The 19,033-nt window shown below is 36.0% G+C and overlaps 1 protein-coding gene across 12 annotated transcripts in view; it reads left to right on the top strand.

The window, feature by feature from the left end:
• Positions 1–19,033, top strand: part of Ush2a (usherin) — a 738,328-nt gene that overhangs the window by 475,433 nt on the left and 243,862 nt on the right. For all 12 annotated transcript variants that reach the window (XM_078022812.1, XM_078022814.1, XM_078022813.1 and 9 more), the window contains 2 exons: positions 10,533–10,683; positions 11,229–11,371. In XM_078022812.1, coding sequence (XP_077878938.1) covers positions 10,533–10,683; positions 11,229–11,371 — 294 coding nt within the window. The remainder of the gene's footprint in view (positions 1–10,532; positions 10,684–11,228; positions 11,372–19,033) is intronic.

Raw genomic sequence — 19,033 nt, 5'->3', positions numbered from 1 at the left:
GAGGTCTGGGCTGGGAAGGTAGTTGGCTAATAAACTAGGATGAGAGCCTTATATGTGTTTATAAATGATGAAGTAAGACAACTATGTCAATGTATTTAGGGTTGAGTCAGCTTTAGTGTAAAGTTGTGTTTTCCTTATTTGGTATCAGCTTGGATTTTTATTGTAGTTGTATTAGCATATGATCTTTCACAAACACACTAGAAAAGACTTTCCAAAACCAAATATTAAGACATTTTTGTCTAGCCTTCTTCTTTTTTGCTTCTTAAGTTTTTATTTGTTCTACTTAGTTGTGCATGACAGCAGAATGCATTTCAACTCATCATACCTAAATGGAGTGCAACATTTATATTATTCAGCATTAAAAAAGAATAAAATTATGGCATTTGCAGGTAAATGGATGGAGTAAGAGAATATTATGCTAAGTAAGTCAATCCCAAAAACCTAAAGACTGAACTTTTTCTCTGATTAGTGGATGCTGATCTACAATAGGGGCAGGAGGGCATGGGAAGAATAGAGGGACTTTGGTTGGGCAAAGGGGAGGGTGAAGAGGGGTTATGAGGATAGAAAAGTTGGTGGAATTGGATGGATATCATTATCCTAGGTACATGTATGATTGCATCAGTGATGTGTCTCTATACCATTTATGACCAGAGAATAAGTGGGGGTTTTTAGAAATAAAAAAATGGCTGTCATTGCCATATTTTACACAACTGTAAATTATTAAATATTGAGATTTCATTTAGATCCATTTCATGCTAATAAAATGAAAACTTCATGGGGAAACTAAAGAAAACTTTTAACATGTGCTGGATGGGTAACTCATCATATTTCTATGTTTGTTTTGTTTTAGTCCCCAAGAATCTCAGGGGGGAAAAATACCTGTTACTTGACAGTAGCTAAACTTAATGTAGATTTTGTGGTATAGTTCTCTGATCCTTTCTTTGTCATCTTGTGGTTTAGTTTCAGTGTTTAAAACATTATTTGTGGAATTATGTTTTAAAATATAAGATGTATTGAGGATTTTTCTCCCTCTCCTTCTGGGACTCAGACATTGAACTTTCACTTGAAATCCTGTGTGCTCCACCTATCCATCCCTCCTGCCCATAAGCATCTGGAGACCAATGACCTGTCTATAATTTTTCCTCTTTTTCATTGTCTATCATCTTGCTATCCTTCATGAAACTGTTTTCTGTGTTTATTACAATATTCCCAGATCACAAGAATAGACCAGGTACTTTTAAATATTTGCTAACTTAAAAATTATGTTGTATATATACTTTATATAGATTATAGGTAATATATATTTATGTCATGAAATTACATAATAAAATATCTAAAGGCATAGTTTTATTATCATATATTATATGTATATAGGCACACATACATATATACATACATACATACATATATAAAATATTCATTTTGATATAGATACTGGGAAATAGACGGCTCATACCTTAGTGATAGGCATATAAATCAATTCAATTCTCTGCAAAATAATTTGTCCACTAGTATCTGAAGTGATAACAATATCCATGCCTATTCACTCAACAATTCTGAAAAGCATGCCTAAAGATGAATTTATTAGTCTATTCTGTATTGTTTAGAATACTGAAAACAATGTCATTCTATATCCATCAACATCATCTTTTTAAGAGAATTTTCTATATCTATAAAAATATTATGTGCTGATAATTTTGAGAAATTATTGAAAATGTTTAGTTTAAACACTGAAACTAAAGACACATTTATTAGTCTATTCTGTATTGTTTATAATACTGAAAGCAATATCATTCTATATCTATCAACATCATCTTTTTAAGGGAATTTTCTACATCTATAAAAATATTACGTGCTGATAATTTTGAGAAATTATTGAAAATATTTAATGGCACAGGGAATTTTTGACCTACGTTTAAAAAGCAAAAATAAAAAGTTTACTGAAAAAAATATGTAAGTAATCACCTTGGTTTTTTAAAAAATATGTATACCATATTTACATAGAAAAAGACAACAAAGTTCTTCTATAAGAACTCTCTCTCATAGTATAATCATGTTAACTGTTTTTTTCACTTAATTTTCAAATTTTCTACCATAACATGTATTTGTATTAGAAAAATACATATTTTGAAAAAGATGGTTTTGTTTAAACCTGAGGAACAAAATTTTAGCATTTGAGGATGTTTAGCACTTTTTACAAAAACAATGAAAAGCATAATCTCTGTACCCATGGAGTTTTTATTACCATTTCTTTCCCACCTGTTGGGAGAAAGCTATGGTTGGACTTAAATTTCAGATTCAGGTTGGTGCCAGGCATAGTGACGCATTCCTATAATCCCAGTGACTCAGAGAGGTCGAGGCAGGAAGATCACAAGTTCAAGGTCAGCCTCAGCAACTTAGGGGAAAACCACTGAGCCATTTAGGGGAAAACCTGTCTCAAAATCAAGGGCTGGGATGTGGCTCAGTGGTTATGTGTTCCAAGATTCAATCCCTGTTACCAACAAACAAACAAACAATACCAAAAAAAGAAAAGAAAAGAAAAAGGATTCAGGTTGGTGTGGAGATATAAAATGTCTTGAAAACACAAAAGATGTGTGAAACCAGAGGTTGACATTTATTATTCTTTGGTTTCAGAGATGTTGCCTAGGCTTTTCTAACTTTGATTTTCACATATGTGACAAAGGGACACTGAGGGAAAGGATAAAATGATTGTATCCCAAAGTAGTATTTCTGCCTTAATATGATATTGTCCCATAGCAAATTTCTGTGTCCTTCGACTAGCTCCTGAGAACTGGCAAATTCACAGTGGTAGCAGTATGTGAGATTCCTTATGAATGATAAGGAGACAGTTTCTCTCTGTGATAATAAATAAATCAATAAATTAAACCAGGAGAATACTGTTTAAGAATATGAGTTGGGCAGAAAGTATATCCAAACTTTATTGAAGCTTATCTGTTTAATTTTGTAAGTGGTTTGTTTTATTTTTATTTAATATGTTTAATCTTCTATGTTATAAACCACTTTCTAGAACAGGCTGCCTCACGGTGGTAGAATTAAGATCACTGTCTTTGAACTATCCTGTCCTACTCTGAATCCTCCCTCTGCCATTAACCAGTTTTGTGATTTGAGATAAAATATTTAACTTCTCAGAGCTTCAGTGTCTATCTATACTACACAGAGATAATGCTACGATTTTGGAGTCTAATTCTGTGTATTTAGAAATAATTATGTTAAAGAACTTGGCGCACAGTATGCATTCAAAAAGTTAGTTCTTGGGAGAGGCAATTTTATGACCATGAAACCTGCTCTAACCTACTTGTTATCATTTTACGCTGCTCTGTTTGCACATCCTTGGGCTCAAGGTTGACTGTCCATTTGTTAGCACATCTGCATATTCCTCATAATTAATATCTTTTTAAATGACATATGGTTTAGTGACTGGAAATCAAGTCTTGCCTTCTGTTTTCAATTTGTTCATGACTCAATGAGTCCGTATATGTGTCTGAACTTTAATTTTGCATTCTGGAAACTAGAATTTAAAGTCCTTGCTCAGATGTAGCTATTTCAGAAAATGATGGGGAAATGTGTGATCCAAGGCTTTTGAATGTGTGCCAGGTCACTCAGCGATGCAGCAAGAATGCATAGAGATAAAAGTTCATGGTTTCTCTTTTGTTAACAGAGAAACCCACACAAGGATGCTGAAAGATCTAATCTCTGCAATGAGGGCATAATATGGGGTAGAGTCAGAATTCAAGTGAACCCAGCAAGAAGCTTAACATGTGAATGGAATGAGCATAGGAAGAGCTGGAGAAGCCTAAGGCACTGGAATGAGGCTGAGGCTATGATTAATCTGAATGAACCATCTGAAAGGGCCCCATGGCAGCACCTGTACAAGCTATGATCCTCTGAAAGGCGAGGACGAATGCACCCCTAGAAGTTTCTAACTTCCAATTCCCCAAAACACCAGCTTCCAATTCCCCAAAGCATTCATGCCTCTTTTAATTCTATGCATATAGTTTTGTGTTAATAATTATTGAGTAATAAATAGCCCTTGGCGGCTTCAAGCAAGGACCTGGTACACAGTGGCATTCAGTATCTTCTATTACAAAATTGAATTTAATACAAATTAATATAGGTTATTTTGTCTTTTATTGCAGCATTTTATTTCACTATTTTGCAATGTATGCATATATATATATAAGAATACACACCAATGGGGTTGGGGTTGTGGCTCAGTGGTAGAACACTTGCCTAGCATGTGTAAGGCATGGGGTTTAATTCTCAGCACTGCATATTGATGATAAGTTCATTAAATAAAGGTCCATCAACAACTAAAAAAAATTTAAAAAATACCCAGCAATAGTAAGAGGTTGGGAGTGTCCTCAGAAAAAATTGGTGCATGGGGGACTTGCTGTGAATTCATATTCTCCCTAAGACTTTATTCCTCTCATTCCTCCATCCTTAGTAGTCACCTGCTATGTGGGGAAAAGTCTCTATTTTTGCCCTCTAGAACCCACCCCAAGAGTTCTGTAAATCTGTGTGTGCAAAGGGTTGGATCCTGAATTGTAAATCATTTCTGTTTGTTTTGGAGCATTTTTTTAAAAGATAAAGTCCACAAATGTGCATCATTGAAAGGTTTGATAAAATCATATATTCAAAATTACACCAACTAGAAATAGTTCAATGTGTGATTTATTTATTGCTTAACGTTTTCTATTAATTTTGCCTTCAAGAGAAAGCTGAATTTGAAATTTTATTAAAAACTCCCTTCTCAAGAATTTATAGATTGGAATAGCTGTTTTATCCAGTTGCCATGTAGAATTAGTATTTACTAGACAAGATGGGTTGATTCAGGGAGGTTGTCTGTGGAGTGTTTGCCCCGTGAGGGTCATATTAAACTTGAGAGAAGCTTTTTGAGCAACATGGCATCTTGGAGACAATATATCAAGCTGATGGATACAGGCTCTTCTGTTACAAAACCAGGGGTGGAATTATGGCTGGCTCCCAGTTATTGCTTCGGCGCTAAGGAGCCTCTAAGGAGTAGATCTAGGATAAAAGGGGTTAAACAGAGGGGAAAGAAAGGTGTCCACAATTCATCATCACTAGGAGCATAGGGAATAAGTACTTACGTAAAACTAATTCAAGATGACCACTTGTTTGGAAATACTTTGCAGTTTTATATAATCAAAGTATGCTATTTTGTTTTGTTATCACTCAGAAGAAACTACATGATACTTACATATTCTTAGGGAGCCTAGTTTGGGGCATCCTCTCTTTCTCAATAGTATGATAATGCAGTTTTAAATACATGAAGGGATTTGGGGTGCATATTAAAAACTGTGATTATCTTTTTCATGCTGATGACTTAGAACTAATATTCAGAGTTTAGATTGTCAATGACATTGCACTCTTTGGTGTAGAAAAATGAGACAAATCAGTATTCAAATGAGGGACTTGGTTTTATATGTCACACATTATATAAAGTTTGAACCTTATTTTTTGCCCATGTTTTCGCAGTGCTCATTTTACATGTGTACACGTATATGAAAAAATCAATCGAAGCATCTCTACCAAAGAAGTCAGCATTGTTTAAACTATTTGTGTTCATAGATAAAGTATTGATTGCAAAGTCTTTAGCAATGAATGTTCTTCACACTGAAGGTTTAGAGCTAAGCTATGGGACAGCTGGCCCTGGGTGGCAGTCTTATTGTAGCTCCTAGTCAGGCCAAACTTGACTGATAATTATTTTATCCCACTTTCTCTCTCTTCAAGTAACTAATTCACTCTCACACTTTGGCCTTGGGCTGTTGCCTTTGCTTTTATTTTGCTCACTGAGACATGGTAAGAGATCTTTGCTATTTTCCCATCACTGATTCTACCCACTTCCCTGCATCTCACTCTCTGCATTCATTTCTGCACAATGGGGACTACCGACCCTGCTCTATTCAACAGCTAGAAGCTCTGGCTGTCCATTCAGTTCACATGTGCCCTGTTTTGTCTGCCTGTCTCTATACAAGCCCTTTGCTGTGGCAATTATTGTTTATTCTCCCACATATCATTTCCCCATGTCTCCTATTCAACCTTTTCAATAAGAATGCACATGTTGCTATGCCTCAAAACCTTTGTTTGATGCCATGAACTTCTTTAGTTGCTCTCCCATTTTCGACTCCTCTTTAAAACTAACTCCCTGCAACAAGTTGTCTAAGCTTACTAAATCTACTCATTTTCCCCATCATTCTCTTAGCCTTCTTCAATCAGAATTCCAAGCCCACCTCTATGGCTTCTGTTCTTGGTGAGGTCAACAAACACTGTCACTTAAACAATGCAAAGTTTAACCCTTTTGCAGGGGAGGATAATCAGGGATTGAACCCAGGAGTCCTTATGCTCTAAGCCACATCCACAGCCCCCTTTTTATGTTTTATTTGGAAATAGGGTCTTGCTTACTTGCTTAGGACCTCGATAAATTGCTGAGGCTGGTTTTGAACTCGTGATCCTCCTGCCTCAGCCTCCTGAGCCACTGGGATTACAGGCATATGCTCTGCAGCTCTTGGCCTTCTTCCTCAAACTCAGCATGCTTGGATGCACTTGACCATCCCTTTCTTTGTAATATCCTTTGCTTTCCTGGCTTCCAGTGTGCCTCTTCTCTTGGTTTGTCCACCATCCCACTGATAACCCCTTGTCAGTTGCCTTTACTACAGAGGCCTTGTCATAAATGTTGATGGATTCCAGGGCTCAGGGCTCAGACCTCTTGTATATCCACTCTATCTACATTCTCCCTAGTTTATTTTCATTTAGTCTCAGCCTTTAAATACCATATCTACTTTGACCTACAACTACTCCCCAGACTCTCATCAGAAACTTCTTCTGTGATATCTCTAATGAGTTTACAATATACATATAACATGAACAAAATATAACTCTTAATCCCCCTGCAACCAATTTTTCCTAACAGTACTGCTCATTTCAGTAATGACACTACCATTCACCTGTTTGGGCTGACATTAGCATTGTCTTTGAATCCCTTATATTCGATTACTAACACACTCCCCACTCAGTAGAAAAATACCTCACCACCTCCACAATTATCACTCTCATCTAAGTCACTGGCATCTTTTTCCTCGATTGTCACAATAGATGATGTCCGCATTTCCACTCTTTCCCCTCTTTCCCATTAGCCCAGAGTGGTCTTGATAAATTTAGATTTAGATTGTGTCATTTCCTTTACTAAAAACCTACTGTATCTCCCAGCCCCATTTAAAACAAAATCCAAAGCTCTTCCTGTGACTTCCAAAGTCCCACAGGATGTAGACCCTGCCTGTCCTTTGACCTCTATCCACTTCCCCTCTCTTCCTCCTCAGTGTGTTTCAGCCACTCTGGCCTTTCTGCTCTTTCATGAACACAATCAGAGCGCCCCCTCTCCATGCTGCCTCTGCATTTCCTGTCTCTGGCTATCTGGCTTTTTCTCCAAAAGGTCTCATGGCCTCCTCTCTTATGGAATTGAGGTCTCTGTCCAAATGTCATCTCATTACATATCCTTCCTAAAATCTTTCTACGTGATCCAAATTGGTGTCTCATAACTAAAATGAAAACTCCTCTTCATTTTTTCTTTCCTTTCCTGCCTTATTTTTTTCCAGATTACTCACCACCACCTGACATCCTTTTATATATCTTTTTGTTTGTTACTTGCTCACTTCACTTATAATATAAGCTCCACAGGGGCAGGAGTGGTATCTGTGTTACTGGGTGCTGTTTTCCTTCCTTATGAAAGACACTACTTTGCACAGACTGGAGCCTCCATGAATGCATATTGAACAATTGAGTGCATTATTGATGAACCCAAAACCTTTACAGAAGATTGATGAAACCTGTCATCTAATTCTCCCATTCTCATCACTGGTCATTCATTGGCCTCATGGTTCATAGGCAGGTTCTCCTGAGTCATTGAGCACATAAAACCCATACACTATAGCACAATACATGCAAAATAAAGTTGAAAATGGATTCTGATAATTTCATTCATTTTCATTGTTTGATCACTTCTCCTTCACCAGTGGTTATAGGAACTTATATTAGAATAATCAGAATATTCCTAAATATTTACATGATCATAATAATTAAGTTGTGCTAAGGAAAGGTCAAATTAGTCCAATGTCATAATGGTAGTAATAAAATAATAGTAATAATAATAATAATTGACAACTACTAATTCTCAGAGCCCAAAATAAGGTGCTTTATGTACATGATCTCATCCTCACAACAATTCTTCAAAAGAATCCTTATTTTAAAGATCAGAAATCATAGGCTCAGGGTCATTAGATGATTTTCCTAAAGCCATAGAGCTTTGTTTAATTTGTTTTTAAGTTTCAACTAGGTTTGGAACAAACATTGATGTGCTATGTGCATACAAGTTATACTTGTTGGAAAAATCTTGTCAAAAAAATTTTTTTTCAATACAGAATTACAGTTATCTTACATTAGACAAAGGCACCAAAAATGTACATTGGAGAAAACATAGCCTCTTCAACAAATGGTGCTGGGAAAACTAGAAATCCTTATGCAAAAAAAAAAAAATGAAATCAAACTCCTATATCTCACCATGCACAAAAACTCAACTCAAAGTGGTTGAAGGACCTATGAGTTAAACCAGAGACGTTGTGTCTATTATAAGACTCCTATAGCACAAGAATTAATATCAAGAGTCAGTAAATGGGGTAGATTCAAACTAAAAAGTTTCTCAGCAAAAGAAACAATCAATGAGGTTAATAGAGAGTCTACAATTTGGAAACAAATTTATACCACACGCACATCAGATACAGCACTAATCTAGGATAGATAAAGAACTCAAAAATCTTAACACCAAAAAAAAAAAAACAACAAATAACCCAATCAATAAATGCACAAAGGAACTGAACAGACACTACTTAGAAGAAGATACATAATCGACGAATATATGAAAAAATGTTCAACATCTCTAGCAATTGGAGAAATGCAAATTAAAACTACTCTAAGATATCATCTCACTCCAGTCAGAATAGCAGCTATTAAGCATACAAACAACAATAAGTGTTGGTGAGGATGTGGGGGAAAAGGCACACTCATACATTGCTGGTGGGACTGCAAATCTGTGCAGCCAATATGGAAAGAAATATGCAGAATCCTTGGGAAACTGGGAATAGAACCACCATTTAACCCAGCCATCCCTCTCCTCGGTCTATATCCAAAGGACTTAAACACAGCATAATTTAGGGACATAGTCACACCAATGTTTATAGCAGCACAATTCACAATAGCTAAACTATGGAACCAAACTAAATGCCCTTCAGTGGATGAATGGATAAAGAAAATGTGTATATATACACAATGGAATATTATTCAGCCTTAAAAGAGAATAAAATCATGGCATTTGCAGATAAATGGATGCAGTTGGAGAACATAATGATAAGTGACATTAAACAATCCAAAAAAATGCCAAATATTTTCTCTGATATAAGGATGCTGATTCACAATTTAGTTGGTGGGGGTGGGCATGGAAGGATTAGATGGACTCTAGATAGGGTGAAGGGGAGGGAGGGAAAGATTGGATAGGAAAGATGGTGGAATGAAATGGATATCATTACCCCCAAGTACATTTATGAAGACATGAATGGTGTAACTCTACTTTGCATACAACCAGAGATATGAAAAATTGTGCTGTATATGTGTAATATGAATTTTAATGCATTCTGCTGTCATATATAACAAATTTTAAAAAATAAGCTGTAGATTCACTCATTATTATTAAGCCTTCTAGAACCAATCTCTGATAGATTATATCAAACAGGTACACTGAATTTAGAACAGATTTACCAGTGCTTGAAAATGTAACATGCATGCTCTGACTTATGACATATTTAAGAGCAAGGGCACTGTGAAAAGGGATAACTTCCTAAGATACATACGGAAAAAAATATTTTAGTTCATAGTCTCATGGGTGAGAATTAAGCCAAGAGACTTGATTAATTAATTAAGAATTAAATATGCTACATGTTTAATTACAGAAAAGTACAATTTTAGCAAGCTTCTCTTCCTCAGAAAGAATAAAAGAGCCCATGATATTCCTGTGTGATAGTGTGATTAAGGTGATTATGGGTTATGGATGGAACGAACTTAAGACCTGGACTACTTCAGTGTTCAGTCACTTGGTCTGTTGAACAAAGAGTTAAATTAAAAAGGTCCTCTAATATTTGCTTCACTAAATTCCCTCCCTGTTTTCAATTAGATAAACAGAAGTACAGGTGGGAATGTGTGCATATTCATTTGTCTTGCTGTTTGGGGGCTGGCTTTTAAGACTGAAATACTAATGTAATTGTGTTGAAATGAACAATAAGGAAGTACAGTAGTTCAGGAATGAAAATGTTAAATTAAATGGACCATGTTTAACATTGTTGTTGATCCTGAGGAACAGTTTTTCCAGTATATGGAGCATTTCGATTCCATCCAGCATATGTTCTCCACAGTTTTCTCTGCTCTAATTCATCTGTGTTTTTCGACAGCTCCAGATGGCGTGCTGCCTCCCAGGCTTTCATCTGCCACTCCAACCAGTCTTCAGGTTGTCTGGTCTACACCAGCTCGTAACAACGCTCCCGGCTCTCCCAGATACCAACTCCAGATGAGGCCTGGCTACTCCACCCATGGCTTTCTAGAGTGAGCATTCTCCTTTGCCCATCTTCCTGTCAGCTGGGTTATTGTATGTACATGTACAATTTTTGAAGAATAGATCAGCTCTCATTTGCCACAAAGGCAGGTCAGTTTTTGAAATTTCGAAGAAGAAACAAGCAAACAACCTGGCAAATAACTATGCGCTTTGCAAAAACATCTATTTTTCTTCAAGATAGCTTTGAAAGTAAGATTTCTTTACATTAAGCTTTTCATGAACATAGGTAGAGCATAAAGCCAAGTTATATCTGAAAATGACAAACTGCTGTCTAAACCATGACTGGAAAATTATAGTCCCTGTTTTATAAATTCCCATGACAATCAACCTCAATACTGATAAAATTTATATCTCAAGTAAACACGAATTTACAAACCTCTGGCCGATGACCACTTATTCCTAAAGAGATATCATTTGATGGCACAAAATGGCAGTAGTTCATGTATGTCTACTTCTCTGGAAATTTCTACAATGACTTGCTTTTTATTTCTCTGAATGACTAAAATTTCCTAATTAACATTTCTCTCCCATATAGATTATTTTCCAGTCCTTCTGCATCGTTAAGCTATGAAGTGAGAGACCTCCAACCGTACACAGAGTATGAGTTTCGGTTGGTTGCCTCCAATGGATTTGGCAGTGCACACAGTTCTTGGATTCCACTCATGACTGCAGAGGACAGTAAGTGGTCTAAACAACATAGAGCCAAATGTCTTCTACATTAGGAAGCCTTAACTGTCTTTAATTTTTCCAAAGCAAGGAAATGAGCCTCTTTTATTTTCTTCTCATTAAGCAACAATAATCTTTTCCAGGGCATCAGAGAGGATAAAAGCAGTCAGTCTCTCAGAAGGAAGAAAAATGTGGGCTTGTGGGGTTGGAGGGTTAGGCATACAGACAGGAAGAAGTACTTCAAGATAAATTATGACATGGCCCCATTCTATCCTTCAGGGTACACTTAGGTGCCCTGACAAAGAAAGGTTGCCATTTTCTGTTCTATGAGAAAATATTTTCTGCTTTAGAGGAATTCTGGCAGGCAGAAGAAAATGAAATATGGACATTACATCATAAGACTGCTTGGAGTGCCCATGTACTTATTCCTGGAAACCAAGTCCCTCGTACTTTTATCCCCAAAATACAACCTCTAGGATAAAGGAGCAAAATCTGTAATAGTGATTCTGCATGCCTTACCAAGAGTACAGAAGGATTGCCTTTTTCAACTAATAAAGATAATTTTCTAGATTTTCATTGAAAAGTCTTTCTTATCTATATGTTTTTACTAAGTCATATTCAGGAAATAAATACATGGTATAAAGTTTGGTTTTACACAGATCATATCTACACAAGCATATATATTTAGAGAGAAGTATCATTTTTTTTTAGAAAAGTTGGAAATTAAATCAAGCTACAAAGAGTGAATGAGGACACTATCTTTGAGGAATGAGGTTTTTAGGGTTAATCTTGTCAAGTCTGTTAATCATAGGCTTCTTAGGAAATGTTTCTCTGTTGGCCAATTGCCATTCTGGCATTATATCCAATGAGAACCTGAGTGACTTTCAAAAGACTATATGTTAATCTAATGGTAGAGTTGAAAAAAATATCAATATGTATTAAGTAGATTGTTTTATTTTATAATACCTTTAATTCTATTATCTCGGTGATGATAAGATATAAAGTGAGAGAATCAGAACAACTTTCCTCAGATCAGATCTTTAAAGTTTATACCATAAAAAACACAACAGGAACAGTAATATATAATATTTAATCCATGTCTCCCAATTTGTAATTATTCCCAGAGAACAAGTTAGCTAATTTACATGCAATGTCTTTGGTCTCAAAGGAACCAGTCAGTCAATCAGTACAGTACAATAAACAATACCCCAGACCCTATAGCCATTCATATACTACCTTTTAGGGAAGGATTATAACCACTCTGGACAGGCAAACATAATGATCACCAGCTATATTCAGATTATGAACTGGAATGCCCACACTGAAAATAGATTTCTGAAGAAACGTTTAAAAAAAGAAAACAACTGAAAATAGATAGAGCAACACGCTTGCTTGATGGCACTCCATAAAGATGTAGTAAAAATAATTAATCGACCCACTGCAGAGGTAATGGTAGAATGTCAAGTTGGAAGATGGGAGAAAGGGTTTCCTTTGTCTGGTACCATAATTTGTATTGCCCCAGAGAAAGAACACAATCAGAGTCTTCAGTGGTGATGTTCCCACTGTCCTTACTGAATGGGGGCCAGGAATTCCTATCTACAGGCAGGAGGGAGGCATGTGAATTAACAAAGCCTAAAACATTGCAAATGACCAATTAAGGCAGCATCCTTTGTTGAACCAACTTACTTCCTCTCTCCTTTTATAAAATAAGTCTTACTGATTCTATGTGGTTACAAATTTCATGCAGAGTCAGTGTCATCTTCGTGATATTTCCGGCCCGGGTTTGAGGTGAAAGCATTAACCCTTCATTTTCCTTAAGTAAGAGTATGTAACTGATTTACAATACAGGTAGCAACTCAAGAGACCCAGACAACATTTGTATTGAAAATCCTTTCCTTCAGATGGATTGACTCTTCTTTCCTCTGCTTTACACATACACTGTGGAGTCACGCACATTAGCAAAGAGCCAGAAGCTGGCCATTTGCCCCTGCAGGTTATGTTACCAGTGCAAACTCACCCCTGAGACATGGTGACAGTGTACTCTATATTTTGGATGTCAGTGGAGATGGATGCCATCTCTGAAAGGATGTGCAATTGACTTGACAAAGACTGAGTGATTGGCACTGGGCACGAGCAGTTTTTCTGTCAAGACCACAAAGCATTGCTTATAAAACCACCCATGCTGACAGCTCCAAGCTAGAATCGCACTTCAGACTTGATCCTGACCAGAACCTTCCGCTCACCAAAGTGCAATTTTCAAAGTAGAAATTTCACATATCATCTTACAGAATGAAACAGAGAAGTCACCTCATGCCCACATTTAAATTTTATACCATCAACAGGCAACTCTCTCCATCAGCCATAGCCCCCAAAACTTTCCAGTGCCCAAACAGGTCACCGGTGGCAATATTTTGAGTGGGATATTTCAAGACAGTGATGTTCATCAAGCCTGTGGTGGGACAGAAACCAGAAAGAGAAACCTAGGAAAGAATTGAGCTACAACCAGAGAAGCCACAGCTGGGGTGCAGAGAAGCTCTCATAGACAAAGGGCCAGGAAGAATTTTAATAGATTTCTTTTTTCAAATAATTTGTCATTTACATCGGTGTGCCAGCAATATCCAGTTCCATGCATTTTTAAAAATCTAGTGTGCTGATGCCAAATAATAATAATGCACATTTCCCATGAATATTTTAAATCCTGTTAAGTGTGTGTTAATAAAAGATGTTTGTTCCAGCTAAGTTGGTCAGTGTAGTGTTCAACTGTTTGCAACCAGATAAATACAAACAACACGTGATATTTTTTTTTTAACGTGATAGCAGTTCAAGCACCTGTCATGTCTGCAGCTTGCAAAGCAGCATTTAGATTGTGTTAGACTTAGGAACATGTGATTAATGAAAGGAAAACACTTACCTAGAAGCTGAAAATTTTGTTCTTCTATCCCTCCTGATGATAGTATTGTTACATCTCTCGTATGTTTACAAATGTTTGGTATAGAATATATGAACATAAAACTCGGAGAGGATAGCAAGTTTCTTTGAATCTCAGGCTAAATGTGTTCACGCCAGTTTACCTACTAATATCCTGCTTTGGGTGAAATATGAGATAACCCACTTTTCCGTAAAAATACAGATTCCCTAGATCAATCAGAGTCAGTTAATTTGATTTTAAGTTTTCCAGATAAAAAGACTGAAAAATGAATCAAGTTGTTATTTCAGTCATTTTAATGACAAATGTATCGGGTCATTATGACATCATGTGAGGTCATTATGACACCATAGCCAGTTATTGTGACACTTCATAGGGTATTATGACATCATGGCAGGTCATTATGCATCATGGAAGGTCATTATTATATCACAGCAGGTCAGTATGACATCACAGCAGGTCAGTATGACATCATGTGAGGTTATTAGACACTATAGCCAGTCATTATGACATCACAACATGACATTGTTATATCTCAACAGGACCTTATGACATCATATCAGGTCATTATAACATCATGACATGGAATTATGACATCATAGCTGATCGTCACAATGCTATAGCAGGTCAGTATGACATCATGTGAGGTCATTATGACATCACAGCCAGTCATTATGAGGTCATTATGACACTAAAGAAGGTCGTTATGATATCATGGCAGGTCATTATGATACTACAACAGACCATTATGACACCACAGCAGGTCATTATGATAACACAAGTAATGAGATCAGCTATTGAAATTGAAATTACATTCTAAAAATCACTTCCATACCTCAAACAGAAGACAAAACTCCGAATTTAGTTGTAAGATGTTTTTAAAAATTTGGTCCTTTCTCCAAACTTATAGTTTAAAATTCACCAAACTTGTAGTTTAAAATTGTATTTTTCTCACTAACAGACATTCTTAAATGTCATTTGTGGGATTAGAATATTTTGTGCATTTGCATGAAAATTTTCTCATGGCTTTATTATTTTGCTCCCAGGCTATATATGAGTTTTGACCAGAACAGGATAGGTAGATGTGTCTTATTACCTACCCGGTCAGATTTTTAAGTACTGATAACATCCTGGGTGACTCATTGCATGGAACCTTTTTATTTTTCACACATTTATAATTTGTACTGTGAACAGAGGATGGGAAAAGTGTGAGAATATCCTAGTAATTGTGTCCTGCTTTCCTTTTTCCTTCAGCAATCTTCATTTATCTTTGAGATTCTCATAGCAATTTACAAAGGAATCTATAGTTTCCCAGATTAAGACAGAAAGACATTACAATGTTAAACAAAATCTAGATCTGAGATAACAAGCTGCTTCTTTTTTTTTTTTGCTGCGTGGCAGATTCTATTCCTTCATCAAGCTCAAATGTCACCTCTTCTGTGAAGCCTTCCCTTCTCATTGCTCCCCTACAATTTTGGTTTGGATTTATTTGTGTATCATCAATATGCTTTTCTGAATTGTAATTTCTCAACAGCCAGGGCTCTCACTCATCTATCTTTGCACCACAAATGTTCTAATTAGGAATTTTTTTTTAAACTGGTGTAAAGTCTGTTAAAGACAGGTGCCTGAAAATTGTTAGTTGAAGAACTGATTAAAAAGAGAGTTTGATTTAATAATTCAATGAAAATTTAACCAAGCAAATGTTATCTGTGAACCAGGGACAGAAAGGGACATAAAAGTCACAGGGATGAATAACCAGTGTTCTTCCCTTGAGGCCTTGGCTGTCTGGCAAGGGGCACACTAAGTGCAGCCATAGTTAGAATACACAGAGCTGAGACATTTATGAAAGCAAGTGCATTTCTCCTAAAACAGGGTGTCAGAAAAGCCTGTCTGGAAGAGAAAAACAGGAGAGGAAAAAAGGAAATGTGTATATTTGGTGCTCACTTGAATATCAAATTTCAAATTTTACTAATTCATTGGTCCAGCAGAAGGTGGAAAAAGCAATCACCAAGGGAGGTGTCCGCTGACAGGCACAGGGAAGGGCCTTCAGGATGCTCTGCCTGGGGGAGTTTTAGGCCTCTGGGCATGAGCCAAGCAGGGTGAGGATGGCTGGCAAGTGCAAGGAGGAGAAGTCCCAGATTGCTCTTCATTTTTTGCTTTGGTCAAAGCAGGCTGCTCAATATAGACTGTCTTACCTGCATTAATGAATGTTCTAATTAGAGAAACTCCAAATCATGTGCTATTGAACATGGGGCAGGCAGAGTACATCGTACTAAAAGAAAAACAATTTTTCTTGTTCTTATTCTGGAAACCTGTAATAAGAGTATAACACTCTGAATCCTGTGACAAGCAAGCAAGGAAGGTAAAAAATGTGGTCTGAAATTCGATAAATCGATCAAGATAATTCCAGAGTAGGATTTTCCAAATCATTTAATACATGCATGTGTGCCCTTAGGAGTATTTAAATTTTAAACCTAATATTGCATGGCAAACATCTCTTTATGATTAGTGTATTTTAGAATTTAAAGTCTCAACCTGCATCCTTAAGATAAGGGAGTTCTATGGAAGAGGAAAATAGGAATGTTTTTTAAATGAGGGTGGAGCACATTTGCATTAGTAGATTTTATTTTATTTAATGAAGAAATATGAACTACAAGCTTCAGTAGTGCTATATGATTATTTGGTCTTCACCATTCCAAATATCTTTCCCAATTGCTTTAAATATTAACCTCTTAATGTCAACATGTGTATCCTTTCATACAGTGATACACATATTTATTTTACATATGCCAAGATCTGTGATCAAAAGTAACACAATTAATAAAAGAAAATATTTATGATTATCTTCACATTGTTATTTCTATATCCTAAGATTGAAAAGAACTTATTCAAGCTAAAAGTGACCAATAGAAAATCTTTTAAAATGATGTATTCCATTAGTTAAAAACTCTGTCCCTCTTGCCTCAGTTTCCCTTCTGAACTCTTGAATTTCCTTTGGGCACCAAAAGCACACTACTTTTCCAAATTTTTTCCACAAAAAGCACACTACTTTTCTTATAGCCTTCTGCTGAAGAACTCAGGTTAAAGTAATGAGAAATCAAATTTTATCTAGCATTTCCTGTGTTTAGTTAAAGAAATTAATAAAAATAGTTTTAGGATAGACACCTTATTATTATTGCTTCAATTTTATCAAGTGACTAATATGTGCAAGATACTGACAGAAACTACATCTCTGTTCTCTCATTTAACCAATACTATATGGTGATCATTCACTAGGTATTTAAAAATTATTTTTGCTCTTCATCTTTGAAAAAATGAGGCTATCAATATTTGAAAATTCTCACAGTGCACTCTGCAAGACGATCCAATGATAATTGCAACATAGTGATGTTTAATGGGCAGTTTTAAGATCCTCATATCTTAAATTTTTTGGAGAGTTCAAATACCTGAAAACTGCTAGTTATTAGCAACAAAAAATGGGTGCTTGACATAATGATTTTCTGTAGCATATTTTATATCACTTGCCTATGAAAGAACCTTTTGTAATGCTTAAACACTACATGTTATCTTAGTCATTTTGAACATGCTTCTGAAACCCCAATCTTTCTAAGAATGACCAAATAACTACAAAGGAGAGAAAAGATTATGCAGGGTGTGAAAGACCTACTGTGGGAATTCAGGAAGTAGCCTCTACAATACAATCAGTTGATGAACTACATTTGGAAAAATGCAGATGAGGTCTTGCCTTCCACAGTGAGGACATTTAGTTCTTTTAGGCTGAGTGTCTGCATTGATAGCGTCTCACAAGACATTTTATTTTCAACTCCAAACTTTCAAGGAAGCATCCATTGCCTTTCATTTCACTATATACCCCATTTCTACAAGTCAGAACATTTTTCCTCATCTATGCTCTCCTCTCCTGGTCTCAGAAGAAATAGATAATATAGTTCCTGAATATTGATTCTCTTACCTGCAGATTATCATTTGATAGATACTATTTAATATTCTTTCAACTCCAAAAACCTATAAGTTTCAGATGCACTTATTAAATAGTAGCACCTATGTTACACATTTCTGCTTTGATCATTGGTCAAAAAGGTGAAAGTTTATTTCTGTGCGAACTGCAATGCACATTCTTTATGTTTGTTTTGGGATACAACTATTTGTACTCTTTGTTATTTCATTATTAATATTTTTTATCTTTATTTTATTTGTCTTCTTTCATTAAGTCTTTCATTATGAGCAGTCAGAATTCTTTGGGGAAGTAGTTGGGACATAAATAATAAATTGATAAAAGAATTCATGATTAAAAGAAGATAGAATTCATGACTTTATTCTTCTGCTAAAATACCAGTAGTGAATATCAAAGGCCACCTTAACCATTAGCATATTAGCTATTGCTTTATGTAATTTTGCATCCCAGTATTTGCCTCCTTGATTTTTATTTCATTATTCAATACAGGCGATACTCCCTTATGGAGTTAATATTGCCCCAAAGAGCTCCTATTCCCTTATGGAGTTAATCTTACCAAAAAGAGGTTTTTAATGAGAATAATAAAAAGTTTCTTCAGGGCAACACTTGAGAACATAATGGGAAAACTGATGGATCAATCGCAGGTAACTTAAATACCAAACACATGTAGAAGAGCCTGAAGACCACAGGAAGCTATGTGCACTCTCAGATTGTCAGTCATTTGGTGTTTATTCACATGCATGCCTCTGCACACAGACTCTTCCCCCATATGTAC

This window comes from Ictidomys tridecemlineatus, chromosome 10, assembly GCF_052094955.1.
Source record: "Ictidomys tridecemlineatus isolate mIctTri1 chromosome 10, mIctTri1.hap1, whole genome shotgun sequence".
NCBI lineage: Eukaryota > Metazoa > Chordata > Mammalia > Rodentia > Sciuridae > Ictidomys > Ictidomys tridecemlineatus.
Note: the sequence above shows the minus strand (reverse complement) of the source record. Positions and strands in the feature narration are given on the sequence as shown.